Consider the following 18,098-nt stretch of genomic DNA (forward strand, 5'->3'; position numbering starts at 1 on the left):
CAATGCAAGATTCTAACCACCCAGTCCTCCTGCTCCTAACTCATTCCTCCATTCTACAATAGGACAGAACGTGTCCTGAGTCACTGAGGAGCACCTGAAAAGGTATTATTTCTTACCTTTATTTGTTGCTTGGTGCTTTCTCACACTGCCTTTCTCACTAGCTTGAGGAAAAAACTAAATGGCTAATTTATAAAACCCTTGGCTTGTCTATATATAACGAAAAAAGGAAACAATATCAAAAGATGACTAGATTACTGGGGTCAATTCTTTGTGTTTTTTCATTATTGTAAAATAAATGTGACAGAAAATGTGCCATTTTAACGATTACAAAGCATGCACTTCAGTAACACTGAGTATATTCATAAGGCTGTGCGTGCACTGGTCACACCTGATTCCAGAACGCTCTCATCATTCCCAGGACAAACACCGCACCCATGAAGCAGTCTCCATTCCCTCTCTCCTCCAGCCCCAGAAAAGCACCCATCTGCTGTGGGTCTCTCTGGAGTCACCTATGCTAGTCTATTTCATAGAAATGCAAGCACACATCAGGTGGCCTTGTGTGTCCAGCTTCTTTCACTGGGCATGCGCTCCACGTCTGCCCGCACTGCAGCACCTGTCAGCACCCCGTTCCGTTACAGTCCCGTGATATTCCATTGTACGGACATGCATTTGGCTTATCCATTCATCCAGTGGCGGACAGCGGGGTTGTTTCCACCTTCTGGAAACTGAGACTACTGCTTAGTACATTGCTGTGCACGTTTTTATTTGTACACCTGCTTTCAGTTCTTTCGATTCACACCTAGCATTGACATTGCTGGATTCCACACTAGTTCGGTTTACTCTTGAGAGAAAACTGTTTGGCTTCCTTTTTAGCAGAGAGAGCCAATGGTCAGTCATCAATCTGGTTTTTGAGTTTTTAAAAACTAAACGGAGTGACTGGTCCCAGTAAGTCATCTTGTATTACGAAGAGCTGTTTTAGTTGTGGATTCAATAGGTTAATTACTCTCAACAAGCTTTTACTGTACAAATGTAGCTTCACACATACAAACTACATGGTAGTCATTTTGGTTACATTATCTCATCCCTCATCCTTATATGGAAGTTGGTATTATCGCCACTCGACTCCTGAGAAAACTCAAGCCTCAGAAAGGTTACGGTGCCTAAACTGGAGGAGCCAGCTAGTAAGTAGTGAGTAAGCAGAGAGAATGCAAGCTCCATGCCAATCCATCTTACTCCAAAACTGTGTAAGAGGGAAGAGAGCATAATACGGGAACAAGAGAATAAGGGAAGTGACTCTATGTCCAAAAATACGCAGGCTCTTTACTTAGCTGTAAAACCTTCCTAAGAAATGGTTTCCTGGTCTTGAAAATGAAAATAATAATCCCCTAAACTTGTGGGAGGATTAAACACAGTAGTTAGCATAATCCCTGGTCCACAGAAAAGGACACACAGTAAATGATGAGGAACAATTGTGCCACTCAGGAGAGTTGAAAAAAATTAAAGAGGTAATGTAAAATGCCTTTGCATCTACTTAATAACACAGTACGAATACAGCAGCCTCATTATCTAACATGTACCCTGATATGGTTAATGAAGGCAGTGGACATCTGACCTTCCCCCAGCAGGAACGGCATATTAAGGTGGAGCAATTCATGAGCAGGGCTTTATGAAGAAAAAGAGAGAAACTGATGGAGAGAGGCAAAAGCATGAATCTGGAATGAAAAATTTTAAATATTTCCTGAGAAAAATCATTACCTGACACTCTTCCAAGTCATGTACATATATATGGTCACTAAAAGGTATTTCACTTATAAATGTGGACCTTGCGGGAGCTTTGTACCTCTAAAGAAGTTAACAGTACGGTAAAAATTGAAGTCATAAGCCATTTTCTCTATTTTTGAAATTATTATTTCAGTTGCCATAGACCAATATAATGTTGAGAAACTGGGCTGGATCTTGAGAAAATCGATGGAAGGACAGCTCATTTTGTCAGGAGGCAATGTTGGCATGGGTCGTGAGTGTCCCTGCTCTCCCTGCTGAGGGCACCGAGACCACCAGGCCCAGAGCACTCTCCCCAGGCTACTTCCCAGGGTTGCTTGTACAGCTGGTAACCTCGAGGGATTAAGTATGTTCCTGGAGAGAGACCCGGACTGTTTACATTGCCAGTGGTCTATCTCCCAAGTTCTATGCTCCTCAGCTGTGGAGCTGTTGCTTCTCCTTCTGCCTGCCAGTCCCCCTGCTTGTGCTTGTGTGCAGTACTCTGACAAATCAATCTTAAAAAACATAAATAATAAAAATAAAATAAAAATCAATGTTTTCGGTTCATGGTGAATCCCTCATCAGAGGGAAAGTCTCACCTGCTCCAACTGGGTGGCGAAGGCTATGGTCACCGACATAATGAAGGAGTCAGAGCAGTACTCTGCTGGGCCGATCTGATGGTAGCCTCCCTCCTCATTTAGCACCACCACAATGTCCTTGGGGTCAAGTCCAGACAGGCTGGCAGGTACTTCATGGGGAAAACCACAATGCAACTACATTACAGTTTGCCATAAATCACTGTAAGATTTTGAAAGCCGGTTATGCTTTGCATTTTGCTGGAGAGTTTTCATGGATACACTCAGTACCTCAGTAAATTTCTCTTTTCTTTTCTTTTTCTTTTTTTTTTTTTAAACACTCTCTCCCAAGAAGCCATTTTTAACCACCATTTTCCTTCTAGTCTGAAATATGGTAACATTTTAAAATTTAACTAACTGCAGAGAAGAGACCCCATAGGTTTCCCAAAGAAAGTGAAATTTTAAAAAATATTTTATTTATTTATTTGACAGAGATCACAAGTGGGCAGAGAGTCAGGCAGAGAGGGGAGAGGAAGCAGGCTACCCACTATGCAGAGAGCCTGATGCGGGGCTCGATCCCAGGACCCCGAGACCATGACCTGAGCCGAAGGCAGAGGCTCTAACCCACTGAGCCACCCAGGCGCCCCAGGAAGTGAATCTAAACCAGGGACTGAACCATCAGCCCAGCATGGCTAAGAAGAGAAAGGGGAATGAACGGAGAATAAGGGAGTAGGAAACAGTGTTCCAGGCATAAGGAACTGGAATACGCAGCCTGGGAAGAGAAACCACGCGGGGGAAGTGCTGGGGGGTGGGGAGGGGGGTGGCGTGCTGGCTCACAAGGTGAGGATTAATAGGCAGGAAGATGCGGGGTGGAGGCCCAATGACAGACTCCCTACAGGCCACACTCTAACGCTGGGGTCATTTTCCAAGATTAAGAGGAGAGCATGGAACAATTTTGGGAAGAGAAGTGATATAATGCATACCTCAGAGATATGCATCCCCCATCAATAAGCAATCCTCTCCAGATTCCTACTTTGCAGCCTGAGAAATTGTACCTTGGCTTGAAAAGGAGTTTAAACCAAACGCTTCGCCCAAGCAGTCAGGCAGCTGGAAAGACAGCTCGGACTCTGATGGGGGAAGGCAGCACGCAGGGTTACCCCTAAAGAAATGAACTTCCTACAGCACTGGCTAAGTATAGCCAAACAGTTAAGCACACAGATGCTCAGTAACATAGACCGAGGTTCCAATCCCAATTCTGCCATTTACCAGTTTTGTGGAGAACCTGTAGGATTTCTTCCTGTTTCCATTTTTCGCTCTGCAAAGCTTTTATAAGGTTGTTTAGAAGATCAAATTAAATAATCAAAGTAAAGCATCTGACAATCCCTTTAATTAAAGACATCCACAAAATAGTAATGTCAGCAGAGCTTAAAAATGAGAAGAGTAACTATGACAGATTTCCTGGTGCCAAGGAGTTACAGGCACAAGTTAAAGTTAAAGGGACGAGAACGAGGATAAACCTCCTGTAAGACTGGAAGGACTGAAGGTGTCAGTGTGAATGTACACAGTTCACTAAATGTACGGATAAACAGATATAAAGGCAAGTGTACCCATGTTCATGTATGTGTGTTTATGTATACCTACATAAACCAAATCCCTCACTTTTTTCATTAGAAGGCCCTGGCAGCAGAACACCCCAATAGCAACAGGCATACCTTGCACCTAGACTCTTTCTTGTAAGGAAGCAGGGCCCCCTGAACAAACAGCTGAATCCAGGCCTAGACAGGAAAGGACATCAGCCTGTACCATCTTCCTATGCCAGAAACCAAGAGAAAGTGCAAAGAATTATGGAGACAGGCTAAAGGAAACAGAAGCAGCTTGAAGGGGTTCCCCTTGCACAAATCTGGGACAAACAATGATAAATATTTTAACCCATTTAAAAAAAACAACAACAACAGTAAATTGAAGGTTTAAGGAATGAGTACTTTGACAATTTCTTAACAATGAGTCACAAAATATCAATTCCCTAAGAAAATAGTAATTTACAGTTGAGAACAGATACACACTACACCTTAATCAAGTGATCAAAATGAGAATCATTTTATCATCAGTAATGAGGCAAATCCAAATTACATGCCACCTGCAAAGATGAAATGAGACCAACACAGCATCACATCCATGATATTCATGCCAAAGACGTACAATCTACATCGATTATCAGACGAGCTGAAACAGTGCAAGGGGACAGGCTCACCCAGAGCTGAGACTCAGTCATGGGACTACAGAAAGGTTCCCCTCTCCCCATGCCTTCCCTCTATGTTACTAAAGGCCTATTTTCTTTTTACCCAGTATATTGCGTCCACCTTGCAACAAAAAATTACAAGGCATATTAAAAAGCAAAACAAAACAAAAAACTAGGTTTCTATCTCAGGAAAACAGAAAAAACAGCAGCACATTTTTGCAAATTAAGTTCAAAGCCAGCAGAGGGAGAGAAATAATAAAAACGAGAGCTTAAATCAATGAAATGGAAACAGGAAATCAATGAAGAAAATCACAGAAACCAAAAGCTAGCTCTCCAAAAACATCTATCAAACCATTAAGCATTTTGCCAATGTAACTAAGACAAAAGGAGAGAAAACACAAATTATCATCAGAAATAAAAGAAGAGACATCTCTACAGATTCCACGGACATTAAAAGGATACTCAAGAGGGAAGGAGGGGCAAGATGGCGGAGAAGTAGGAGACCCTGCTTCAACTGGAGCCCTAAAGTGAGCTAATTATTTACCAGAACACCCTGAAAACCATGACATCAGCCTGAGATGTAGGATTATACACTTCTGGATCTCTAGGGGGGCAGAAGACACCATGGAGAGATAAAGCAGAGTGGGAATGCTCAGATTGATACTGGAGGATAAGCAGAAGGGGGAGGGAGCCACCAGAAGCGACCCATCGGAAAGTAATACTCCATAAGAAAGTGCCCTGTGATTGGGGACCAGCATTAACTTGGAGTCTGGTTAAAAGCACTCAAAAAGAGCAAAAGATCTTGAGGGGCAACTGGTGGAATCAGGCAGTCACGGGCACAGGCCTAGGCCCACGGACCCAGGACGGCCACCGCCGGCAACCACAAGTGCCAGAGAGAGTGTGGTGGAGCCTCCAGTTTCTGGTCGCTGAGCTCCCCCGTGCTGTGTAGCTTGCACCACTGCTAGGCTGGGCGCACTCCCGCCCCCACAAGAGGGAGTCTGGTGACAGCACCAGCCTAGCTCTCTAGAAGTACAGCCTTTTGCGCTCTGCACGCACTATGCAAACAGGGTCTGACCCACTCCCCAGCCCGGGCCTGAAGGAACTCAGCACGATCTCTGGTCGGGATCCCAGCAACCTGGGCAACCATCAAGTCTGGACCCCAGAATCAGTCCCAGCAAAGGTCGCCAACAGAAGCAGACTCCCTGGACCAATATTGCTTGCGGTTTTAGAGGCACACGGGTGCACAGACAAGCGGGCGCTTCGGGCGACCCCTGAGACAGTGGCTGGGGACTTGCACTGCCTGCACTGAGGCTGCTCGGTTCATGGAGTTTGCAGAGGGGGAGTCTGTGTGCTCTGAACCACCCAGAAGGGAGCAGACTGAGGCTTCTCTCTGAGATGGAGGTGTGGGTGCAGTTTGCTTTCCACTAAGCCAAAAAGCCACACAAAACCAAAACCTCCAGAGAACAAAAGCTGAAAAACCGGTTTACACAGAGCCCAGCCCCTTGATAGGGGGCAGGAGGACTCAACCCAAGCAAATCTGACTGAAAAACAATGTGGCAGGCCTCTCTCCCAGAAGACAAGCCAGAAGAATGGGAAGACAACCACTACAGGGTCCCCATAAAACTGTAAAACCCCAATATCAGGGGAAAATGATATGTTAAGCTCCTGGTATTACCCTAAAACCTGTATATTTCACAGATACAACTTTTATTTTGAATTCGTTTTCACTATTCTTGTTCATTTTAATTTTTAACCTACTTACCATTACAACCAGAGGATTAATACAACATATTCCATAATAACCTTTTAACTTGAACTTTTTTCATACATGTACCTGGGTTTTTTCCTTTTCTATTTTTAATATACATATACATATAAGCTTCAAAGTAATCCTCTTTCACTAATCAATACTACCCTATATATAAACCAGTTTTAATCTCCCTTCATCTCTAGAAAGTTGAGTCCTTTAACAAAGATACCAAGATACACCCAGGAAGAATTCCTCACCCACATCGAGGATTTATAACCACCCTCCCATCTTCTTCTTGTGCCAGTGTTTCTGTGTATTTGTTTTGTTCTGGCATTATATAAATCTTATCCTTGGGGATCATTTTGGCTGGGTTTTTTTTGTTGTTGATATTTACTTTTTCGGTCTTTTTGTTTGTCTGTTTTTGTTTGTATACCTTATAAATCTTATCTTTGGGGCCCATTCTGGCTGGGTCTTCTCTTTTTTTTTTCCCCTCTCTCTTTCTGTTTCTTGCTCTTTTTCTTTTCTCTTTCTTTTTGGTGGTGACTCCCAGTTGCTCAGAAGCGTTCCAGAGTGCACCTTGCCTGGATCACGACTGATAACATTCAGCTATACATCCCCTCAACCACCTCTCACCAAAATGACTAGGAGGAGGAACACCCAAAGAGGAAAAATTCAGAGACTGTGCCCTCTCCATCAGAATTATTGGATATGGACGTAAACAGAGTGTCAAAAAGGGAATTCAGAGTAAGAATTATCCAGGCAGGGGCACCTGGGTGGCTCAGCGGGTTAAAGCCTCTGCCTTCCGCTCGAGTCGTGATCCCAGGGTCTTGGGATCAAGCCCCGCCTCAGGCTCTCTGCTCTGCGGAGAGCCTGCTTCCTCCTCTCTCTCTGCCTGTCTCCCTGCCTACTTGTGATCTCTGTCTGTCAAATAAATAAATAAAACCTTAAAAAAAAAAAAAAAAAAGAATTATCCAGGCAAAGGCTAGGTTGGAGAAAACCATTAGTGACAACATAGACTCTCTAATGGCAGAAGTGAAAGTTGCCTGGGAAGAAGTTAAAAATACTATCAATGAGGGGCACCTGGGTGGCTCAGTGGGTTAAGCCGCTGCCTTCGGCTCAGGTCATGATCTCAGGGTCCTGGGATAGAGCCCCGCATCGGGCTCTCTGCTCAGTGGGAAGCCTGCTTCCCTTCCTCTCTCTCTCTCTGCCTGCCTCTCTGCCTACTTGTGATCTCTGTCTGTCAAATAAATAAATAAAATCTTAAAAAAAAAAAAATACTATCAATGAGATCCAATCTAATCTAAATACTCTAACAGCTAGGGTAACCAAGGCAAAAGATAGAACTAGTGATCTAGAGGACATATTGACAGAGAAAAAGGATCAGGAGGAGGCCTGGAAGAAACAGCTGAGAAGCCATGAAAACAGAATTAGGGAAATAAATGATCCTATGAAACGTTCCAACGTCAGAATTATTGGGATCCCTGATGGGGTGGAGAAAGAGAGAAGACTAGAAGATAGAGCTGAACAAGTTTTGGATGAAAATTTTCCCAATCTGGGGAATGGAACCCACGTTTGTGTCCTAGAGGCTGAAAGAACACCCCCCAAGATAACCAATCTAGAAAGACCTCGAGACACTTGATTGTGAGACTGATGAATCGTAATTTTAGACAACTGTTTCTGAGGGCAGCTAGGGGGAAGATTCCTTATGTACAGAGGAAGGTCCATCAGAATAACGTCACACCTGTCCACAGAAACCTGGCAAGCCAGAAAGGGCTGGCAAGACATATTCAGGGCACTAAATGAGAAGAACGTGCAGCCAAGAATACTTTATCCAGCAAGACTGCCATTCAAAATGGATGGAGAGATAAAGGGTTCCAAGACCCGCAGAGTTTAAAAGAGTATATAACCACCAAGTGAGTACTACAAGTAATATTAAGGTGGGAGGGGCCTATAAAAGAGGAAAGAACACAAGACTGACTTAGAACAGAAATTTACAATCTATAGAAACAAGGACTTCACAGGGAACATGATGTCAATAAAAACGTATCTTTCAATAATCACTCTCAATGTGAATGGCCTAAACACTCTCAAAGAACAGCACAGGGTTGCAGACTGGATAAAACGACAGGACCTGTCCATATGCTGTCTACAAGAGACACATTTGGAACTTAAAGATGTATCTACACTGGAAATAAAGGAATGGAGAAGCATCTTTCATGCCAATAGGCCTCAAAAGAAAGATGGGTAATGATTCTCATATCAGATCAATTAGATTTTAAACTAAAGACTGTAGTCAAGAGATAAACAAGGGCTCTAAATCATTCTTAAAGGGTCTATCCACCAAGAAGATCTAACAATTGTAAATCTTTATGCCCCCAATATAGGAGCAGCCAACTACATAAGATAACTGTGAAGATAAAGAGTCACACAGATATGAATACATTAACAGTAGGGGATCTTAGCATGCCACTTTCAGTAATGGACAGATCACGCAAGCAGAAAATCAATAAAGAAACAAGAGCATTAAATGACACATTGGACCAGATGGACCTCATAGATACATACAGAACATTCTACCCTAAAAAAGAGAATACTCATTCTTCTCCAGTGCACATGGAACTTTCTCCAGAATAGACCACATACTGGGTCACAAAACAGGACTCAACCGATACCAAAAGACTGAGATTATTCCCTGCATATTATCAGACCACAAAGCTTTGAAACTGGAACTCAACCACAAGAAAAAGTTTGGAAGGAATTCAAACACCTGGAAGCTAAAGACCACCTTGCTTAAGAATGTTTGGATCAACCAGGAAATCAAAGAAGAACTTAAACAATTCATGGAAACCAATGAGAACGAAGACACATCGGTCCAAAACCTATGGGATAGGGTAAAGGTGGTCCAAAGGGGGAATACATAGCCATCCAACCTCACTTAGAAAAATTGAAAAATCCAACATATACCAGCTCTCTTTACGCCTTAGAGAACTGGAAAATCAACAACAAATTAAGCCAACCACACACACAAGAAGGGAAATAATCAAGATTAGAGCAGAGATTAGTGAGATAGAAACTAGAGAAACAGTAGAACACGTCAACGAAACTGGAAGCTGGTTTTTTGAAAGAATCAGTAAGATCGATAAACCACTGGCCAAATGAATCCAAAAGAAAAGAGAGAAGAACCCAAATTAATAAAATTATGATGAAAAGGGAGAGATCATGACTAATACCAAGGAAATAGAAATAATAATCAGAAATTATTATCTACAGCTATATGCCAATACGTTACGCAACCCAGGCGAAATGGATGCATTCCTGGAAACTATAAACTCCCAAAACTGAATCAGGAAGAAACAGACAACCTGAATAGACCAGTATCGAAACGAGATTGAAGCTATGATTAAAAACCTGCCCAAAAACAAGAGTCCAAGACCTGACAGATTCCCAGAATTCTACCAAAATTCAAAGAAGAAACAATCCTATTCTCCTGAAGTTGTTTCAAAAAAAATAGAAACAGAAGTAAAACTTCCAGACTCTTTATGCAGCCAGGATTACCCTGATCCCCACACCAGGCAAAGATCCCATCAAAGAGGAGAATTTCAGACCAATATCCCTGATGAATACGGATGCCAAGATTCTCAACAAGATCCTAGCGAACAGGACCCAACAGTACATTAAAAAGATTATCCACCATGACCAGGTGGGATTTATCCATGGATTTATCCATGTGGGATGCAGGGTGGTTCAACATTCGCAAGTCAATGTTATAGAAAAAATCAATAAGAGAACAGAGAAAAACCACATGGTCCTCTCAACTGATGCAGAAAAAGCATCTGACAAGATACAGCATCCGTTCCTAATAAAAATGCTTCAAAGTGGGGCACCTGGGTGGCTCAGTGGGTTAAAGTCTCTGCCTTCAGTTCAGGTCGTGATCCCAGGGTCCTGGATCAAGCCCCACATCGGACTCTCTGCTCCGCAGGGAGACTACTTCCCTTCCTCTCTCTCTGCCTGCCTCTCTGCCTACCTATGATCTCTGTCTGTCAAATAAATAAATAAAATCTTTAAAAAAAATAAAATAAATAAAATGCTTCAAAGTATAAGAATAGAGGAAACATTCCTCAACTTCCTAAAATCTATCTATAAAAACCCACAGCGAATAACATCTTCAATGGGAATAGGCTGACAGTCTTCACTTTGAGATCAGGAACACGACAAGGATGCCCACTCTCACCACTGTTGTTAAACATAGTACTAGAAGTCCTAGCAGCAGCAATCAGACAACAAAAAGAAATAAAAGGTGTTCAAATTGGCAAAGAAGTAGTCAAACTCTCTCTCTTCGCGGATGACATGATACTATATATGGAAAACCCAAAAGACTCCACCCCCAAACTATCAGAACTCATACAGCAATTCAGTAATGTGGCAGGATACAAAATCAATCCACAGAAATCAGTTGCTTTCTTATATACTAACAATGAAAATACAGAAAGGAAAATTGGAGAGTTGATTCCATTTACTATAGCACCAAGAACCATAAGATACCTGGGAATAAACCTAACCAATGAAGTGCCAAGACCTGTACTCGAGGAACTGCAGAACACTCACAAAAGAAATGAAAGACTCAAAAAGATGGAAGAGCATTCCATGCCCATGGATTAGAAGAATAAATATTGTTAAAACGTCTATACGGCCTAGAGCCATCTACACTTTCAATGTCATCCCAATCAAAATTCCACCAGCATTTTTTAAAGAGTTGGAACAAACAATCCTAAATTATGTATGGAACCAGAAGAGACCCTGAATTGCTAAGGAAATGTTGAAAAAAGAAAAGCAAAACTGGGGGCATCATGTTGCCGGATTTCAAGATTTACTACAAAGCTGTGATATCCAAGACAGCATGGTACTAGCACAAAAACAGACACATAGACCAGTGGCACAGAGTAGAGAGTCCAGATATGGACCCACAACTCTATGGCCAAATGATCTTCGACAAAGCAGGAGAAGATATCCAGTGGAAAAAAGACAGTCTCTTCAATAAATGGTGCTGGGAAAATTGGACAGCTAGGTATAGAAGAATGAAACTCGACCACCTTCTAAAACCATACACAAAGATAAACTCAAAATGGATAAAAGACTTCAATATGAGGCAGGAAACTATCAAAATCCTAGAGGAAAACATAGGCAATAACGTCTTCTACATCAGCCACAGCAGCTTCTTTCAAGACATGTCCCAAAGGCAAAGCAAACAAAAGCACAAATGAACTTTTGGGACTTCACCAACATCAAAAGTTTCTGCACAGCAAAGGAAACAATCAACAAAAGAAAGAGGCAACCCATGGAATAGGAGAAGATACTCACAAATGACACTAAAGACAAAGGGCTGATAACCAAGATCTATAAAGAACTCCTCAAACTCAACACACACAAAACAGATAATCACATCAAAAAATGGGCAGAAGACATGAACAGACACTTATCCAAAGAAAACATACAAATGGATAATAGACACATGAAAAAATGGTCATCATCATTAGCCACCAGGGAGATTCAAATCAAACAAACTGAGATACCACCTTATACCAGTCAGAATGGCCAAAATTAACAAGACAGTAAACAACAAGTGTTAGAGAGAATGTGGATAAAGGGGAACTCTCTTACACTGTGGGTGGGAATACAAGTTGGTGCAGCCACTTTGGAAAACAGTGCAGAGATTCCTTAAGAAATTAAAAATAGAGGGGCGCCTGGGTGGCTCAGTGGGTTAAAGCCTCTGCCTTCGGTTCAGGTCATGATCCCAGGGTCCTGGGATCGAGCCCCGCATCGGGCTCTCTGCTCAGCAGGGAGCCTGCTTCCTCCTCTCTCTCTGCCTGCCTCTCTGCCTACTTGATATCTCTGTCTGCCAAATAAATAAATAAAATCTTTAAAAAAAAAAAAAAGAAATTAAAAATAGAGCTACCCTATGACCCTGCAATTGCACTACTGGGTATTTGCCCCAAAGATGCAGATGTAGTGAAAAGAAGAGCCATCTGTACCCCAATGTTTATAGCAGCAATGGCCACGGTCGCCAAACTGTGGAAAGAACCAAGATGCCCTTCAACGGATGAATGGATAAGGAAGGTGTGGTCCATACACACGATGGAGCATTATGCCTCCATCAGAATGGATGAATACCCAACTTTTGTATCAACATGGACTGGACTGGAAGAGATTATGCTGAGTGAAATAAGTCAAGCAGAAAGAGTCAATTATCATACGATTTCACTTACTTGCGGAGCATAAGGAATAACACAGAGGACACTGGGAGATGGAGAGAAGTGAGTTGGGGGAAAACAGAGGGGAAGACATACCAAGAGAGACTGTGAACCCTGAGAAACAAACTGAGGGTTTGGGAGGGGAGGGGGATTGGAGGGGGTTGGGTGAGCCTGGTGGTGGGTATTAAGGAGAGCACAGACTGCATGGAGCACTGGGTGTGGTGCATTAACAATGAATTTTGGAACACTGAAAAAAATAAAATAAAATTTAACAAAAAAGGATACTGAAGGACAATTTTGAGAACTTTATATACACAAACCTGATAACCTCTATGAAATGGATCAATTCCTTTGAAAGACAAAGTCTGCCAAAACTCACCCAATCTGAATAGGCCTGTATCTTTTAATGAAATTCAATCAATAACTTTACAAAATAGAAAGCAGCAGACCCTGATGACTTCACTGGTGAATACTAGCCAACATTCTAGGAAGATAAATTCTCTCTCATCATTCTCAGATGATAGAAGCAGAGGTAAAAATTCCTAACTCAGTCTATGAGGCCATCATTACCTTCATTTCAAAACCAGACCAAGACATTACACACACGTGCGCGCGCACACACACACACACACACACACACACACACCAGACCACTATCATTAATACACATGCACAGATTCTCAACAAAATATTAGATGACTGAATCCATGGACTCAGTCATTTATCTATGGATAAAAAGAACTATGTACCACACTTGAAGGAAGCAAGATGGTGGAGAAGTAGGAGACTGAAATATCATTAGGCCCCATGAGTTCAGCTAAATACTTACCAAACCATTCCAAACACCAAAAACTCAAGAGGAGATAGAAGAGAAGAAGAGCAGCAATTCTAGAAATAGAAAATCGACCACTTTCCAGAAGATGGGATGTGCAGAGAAGTGAATCTAAGGCAACCTACAGGGTGATAGACCATGGGGGGAGGGGCCAGTCCCGGCAAGCAGCAGAGCAGCGGAGCACAAAATCAGAACTTTTAGAAGTCTGCTCCACTGAGGGACATCACTCCAGAGACTAAGCAGGGGTGGAGCCCTTGCGTAGACAGTGTGGTCTCAGACGGTCCAGCTGGGTCACAAAAAGACCAGGGGTGTCTGAATGTGGCAGAGCTCCCAGGTATCGCAGCGGAGATGCCAACTACAGAGAGAGAGCCAAGCAGGGGGCTCTCAGCTCAGGACAACTTAAACCGTGATCTGAGACACAGTAGGGCCACTGATCTTTGAGCAGACAAGTGGCAGATCTGGAGAGACCCTCTCCTTCCTCCTCCAGGAGGAGCGGCGCAGGAGAGTGCAATAAGAATCTGCTGGGTTTGGAGACTCCAAATGGGGCCATGTGCCAGAGACAGAAATGATCAGTCACAGGCCGGGTGAGCACAGAGCACAGCTGGAGACCAGGGAGACGGGAGGGACTGACTGCTTATCGCAGACGGCATACTCAGGAGTGGGGCCCTGACCTCTCAGCTCCTACCAGCCGGAGATTGGGAAGCCGCCATTTTCATTCCCGTCCTCCAAAGCTGTATAGAAAGCGTTCAGGGAACAAAAGCTCCAAGAGCAAACCAGTGCAGATTACATAGCCCAGCCCCTGGCAAGGCTGGTGCAATTCCGCCTCAGGCAAAGACATTTGAGAATCACGGCAACAGGACCCTCCCCCAGAAGATCAGCAAGAACATCCAGCCAAGACCAAGTTCACCTATCAACAAGAACTCTGGGGCACCTGGGTGGCTCAGTGGGTTAAAACCTCTGCCTTCCACTCGGGTCATGATCTCAGGGTCCTGGGACCGAGCCCCACATCGGGCTCTCTACTTGTTGGGGAGCCTGCCTCCCCCTCTCTCTCTGCCTGCCTGTCTGCCTACTTGTGACTTCTCTGCCAAATAAATAAAATCTTAAAAAAAAAAAGAAAAAAAAAGAACTGCAGAACTCCAGAGCTAGGGGAAAGCAACAACTAGCATTCATGGCTTTTTTCCCCATGATCCTTTAGTCCAGCAAAGTTAAATTTTCTTTTAATTCTTTTTGTCTTTTTTTTTCAACTTTTCCTCTTTCCCCTTTTAACGTTTTTAAACTATCTTATCAATATGTTTTTTAAAAATCTTTTTAAATTTTCATTGTTATAGTCATATTTTATCCCTTCATTGTATTTAACCTTATTTTTGTATACAAATGTTTTTATACATTTTTTTTCCCATTAACATTTTGGGATATAATTTCTTCTAATATAACAAAATACACTCTAAATGTAGTGCATGGGCTTTGTTCTAGTCTCCAGCCTGATCACATTCTTTTTTTCCCCTTTTCCAACAAACTTATCAATTCTTTTAGAATCTTTTTTCATTTTCATTTTTACACTCATATTCCATCCCTTCATCGTGTTTACCCTTACTTTTTTATATACAGAAGTTTTTCTTTCTTTAAAACTTTGGGAGGTAGTTTCTTCTAAGAGACCAAAATACCCTCAAAATCAAGTGGGTGGCCCTGTTCTACTCACCAGTCTAATATGCAATTATTTTTTATTTTTTTATTTTAAATTCTTTCCCCTTCTCTTCTCCGCCTAGATTTAGGTCTCTTCTGATTTGGTTAGCATATACAATCCTGGGGTCTTTGCCACCCTTTTAATATTTAGTTCTCTCATTCATCTATTCCTATCTGGATAAAATGATGAGGTGGAAAAACTCACCACAAAAAGAAGACCAAGAGGCAGTACTGATGGCTAGGGACCGAATCAATACGGACATTGGTAATATGTCAGAACTAGAGTTCAGAATGACGATTATCAAGGTGCTAGCTGGGTTCAAAAAAGGCATAGAAGATATTAGAGAATCCCTTTCCGCAGAAATAAAATTCCTTTCTGGAAAAATAAAAGAACTAAAATCTAACCAAGTTGAAATCAAAAAAGCTATTAATGAGGTGCAATCAAAAATGGAGGCTCTTACTGCTAGGATAAATGAGGCAGAAGAGAGAATTAGTGATATAGAAGACCAAATGATGGAGAATAAAGAAGCTGAGCAAAAGAGAGACAAACAAGGGGAAAATTCGAAAGATAAGTGATACCATAAGACGAAACAATATTAGAATAATTGAGATTCCAGATAAAGAAAGAAAGAGAGGGGTAGAAGGTATACTGGAGCAAATTATAGTAGAGAATTTCCTTAATACGGCAAAGGGAACACGCATCAAAATCCAAGAAGCACAAAGAACCCCCCCCCTAAAAATCAGTAAAAATAGGTCCACAGCTCATCATCTAATAGCAAAACTTACAAGTCTTAGTGACAAAGAGAAAAATCCTGAAAGCAGCTCAGGACAAGAGGTCTGTAACATACAATGGTAGAATTATTGGATTGGCAGCAGACCTATCCACACAGACCTGGCAGACCACACAGAAAGGACTGGCATTCAGAGCATTAAATGAGAAAAATATACAGCCAAGAAAACTGTATCCAGCTAGGCTGTCATTGAAAATAGGAGAGATAAAAAGCTTCCAGGACAAACAAAAATTAAAAGAATTTGCAAACACCAAAACTGCCCTACAGGAAATATTAAAAGGGGTCCTCTAAGCGAGGAGAAAGTCTAAAAGTAGTAGACCAGAAAGGAACAGAGACAATACACAGTAACAGTCTCCTTACAGGCAATACAATGGCACTAACTTCATGTGTTTCAACAGTTACCCTGAATGGAAATGGGCTAAATGCCCCAATCAAAAGACACAGGGTATCAGAATGGATAAAAAAATAAGACCCATCGATATACTGTCTACAAGAAACTCATTTTTAGACCCAAAGACACCTCTAGATTTAAAGTGAGGGGGTGGAAAACAATTTACCATGCTAATGGACATCAAAAGGAAGCTGAGGTGGCAATCCTTATATCAGATAAATTAGATTTTAAGCCAAAGACAATATTAAGAGATGAGGAAGGACACTATGTCATATTTAAAGGGTCTGTCCAACAAGATCTAACAATTTTAAATATCTATGCCCCTAACATGGGAGCAGCTTATTATATAAACCAATTAATAACAAAATCAAAGAAACACATCGACAATAATACTGTAATAGTATTATTGGGGGGACTTTAACACCTCCCTCACTGAAATGGACAGATCATCTAAGCAAAAGATCAACAAGGAAATAAAGGCTTTAAATGACACATTGGACCAGATGGACATCACAGATATAGTCAGAACATTCCATTCCAAAGCAACAGAGTACACATTCTTCTCTAGTGCACATGGAACATTCTCCAGAATAGATCACTTCCTGGGTCACAAATCAGGACTCAGTTGGTACTGACTGCGATCATTCCCTGCATATTTTCAGACCACAATGCTCTGAAGCTAGAACTCAATCACAAGAGGAAATTTGGAAAGAACTCAAATACATGGAGGCTAAAGAGCATCCTACTAAAGAATGAATGGGTCAACCAGGAAATTAAAGAAGAATTGAAAAAATTCATGGAAACAAATGAAAATGAAAACACAACTGTTCAAAATCTTGGGGACACAGCAAAGACGGTCCTGAGAAGAAAGTATATAGTGATACAAGCCTTTCTCAAGAAACAAGAAAGGTCTCAAATATACAACCTAACCTACACCTAAAGGAGCTGAAGAAAGGACAGCCAAGAAAGCCTAAACCCAGCAGGAGAAGAGAAATCATAAAGATCGGAGCAGAAATCAATGAAACAGAAACCAAAAGAACAGTAGAATAAACAAAACTAGGAGCTGGTTCTTCGAAAGAATAAGATTGATAAACCCCTGGCCAGACTTATCAAAAAGAAAAGAGAAAGGACCCAAGTTAGTAAAATCATGAATGAAAGAGGAGAGGTCACAACCAACAGCAAAGAAATACAAACAACTATAAGAACATATTATAAGCAACCCTAAGGTCACAACCAACAGCAAAGAAATACAAACAACTATAAGAACATATTATAAGCAACTATATACCAGCAAGTGTCAGAATCTGGAAGAAATGGATGCATTCCTAGAGACATATAAATTACCAAACTCGAACCAGGAAGAAATAGAAAACCTGAACAGACCCATAACTAGTATGGAGATTGAAGTTATCATTAAAAATCCCCCAAAAAACAAGAGCCCAGGGCTAGAACGCTTCCCAGGGGAATTCTATCAAACATTTAAAGAAGAATTAATACCTATTCTCCTGAAACTGTTTCAAAAAAAGGAAGGAAAACTTCCAAACGCATCTTATAAGGCCAGCATTACCGTGATCCCAAAACCAGAAAAAGACCCCATCAAAAAGGAGAATTACAGACCACTATCCTTGATGAACACAGATGCGAAAATTCTCACCAAAATACTAGCCAATAGGACCAAAAGCACATTAAAAGGAGTATTCAAGGGGACGCCTGGGTGGCTCAGTGGGTTAAAGCCTCTGCCTTTGGCTCAGGTCATGATCCCAGGGTCCTGGGATCGAGCCCCGCATCAGGCTCTCTGCTCGGCAGGGAGCCTGCTTCCTCCTCTCTCTCT

At 41.9% G+C, this 18,098-nt stretch overlaps 1 protein-coding gene across 3 annotated transcripts in view; it reads right to left on the bottom strand.

Annotated features, from left to right (window-relative positions):
* The window catches only part of CEP120 (centrosomal protein 120), an 84,605-nt gene that overhangs the window by 53,627 nt on the left and 12,880 nt on the right, over positions 1-18,098 (bottom strand). For all 3 annotated transcript variants that reach the window (XM_045999823.1, XM_045999822.1, XM_045999821.1), the window contains one exon: positions 2,358-2,506. In XM_045999823.1, coding sequence (XP_045855779.1) covers positions 2,358-2,506 — 149 coding nt within the window. The remainder of the gene's footprint in view (positions 1-2,357; positions 2,507-18,098) is intronic.

Source organism: Meles meles, chromosome 3, assembly GCF_922984935.1.
Source record: "Meles meles chromosome 3, mMelMel3.1 paternal haplotype, whole genome shotgun sequence".
Lineage (NCBI taxonomy): Eukaryota > Metazoa > Chordata > Mammalia > Carnivora > Mustelidae > Meles > Meles meles.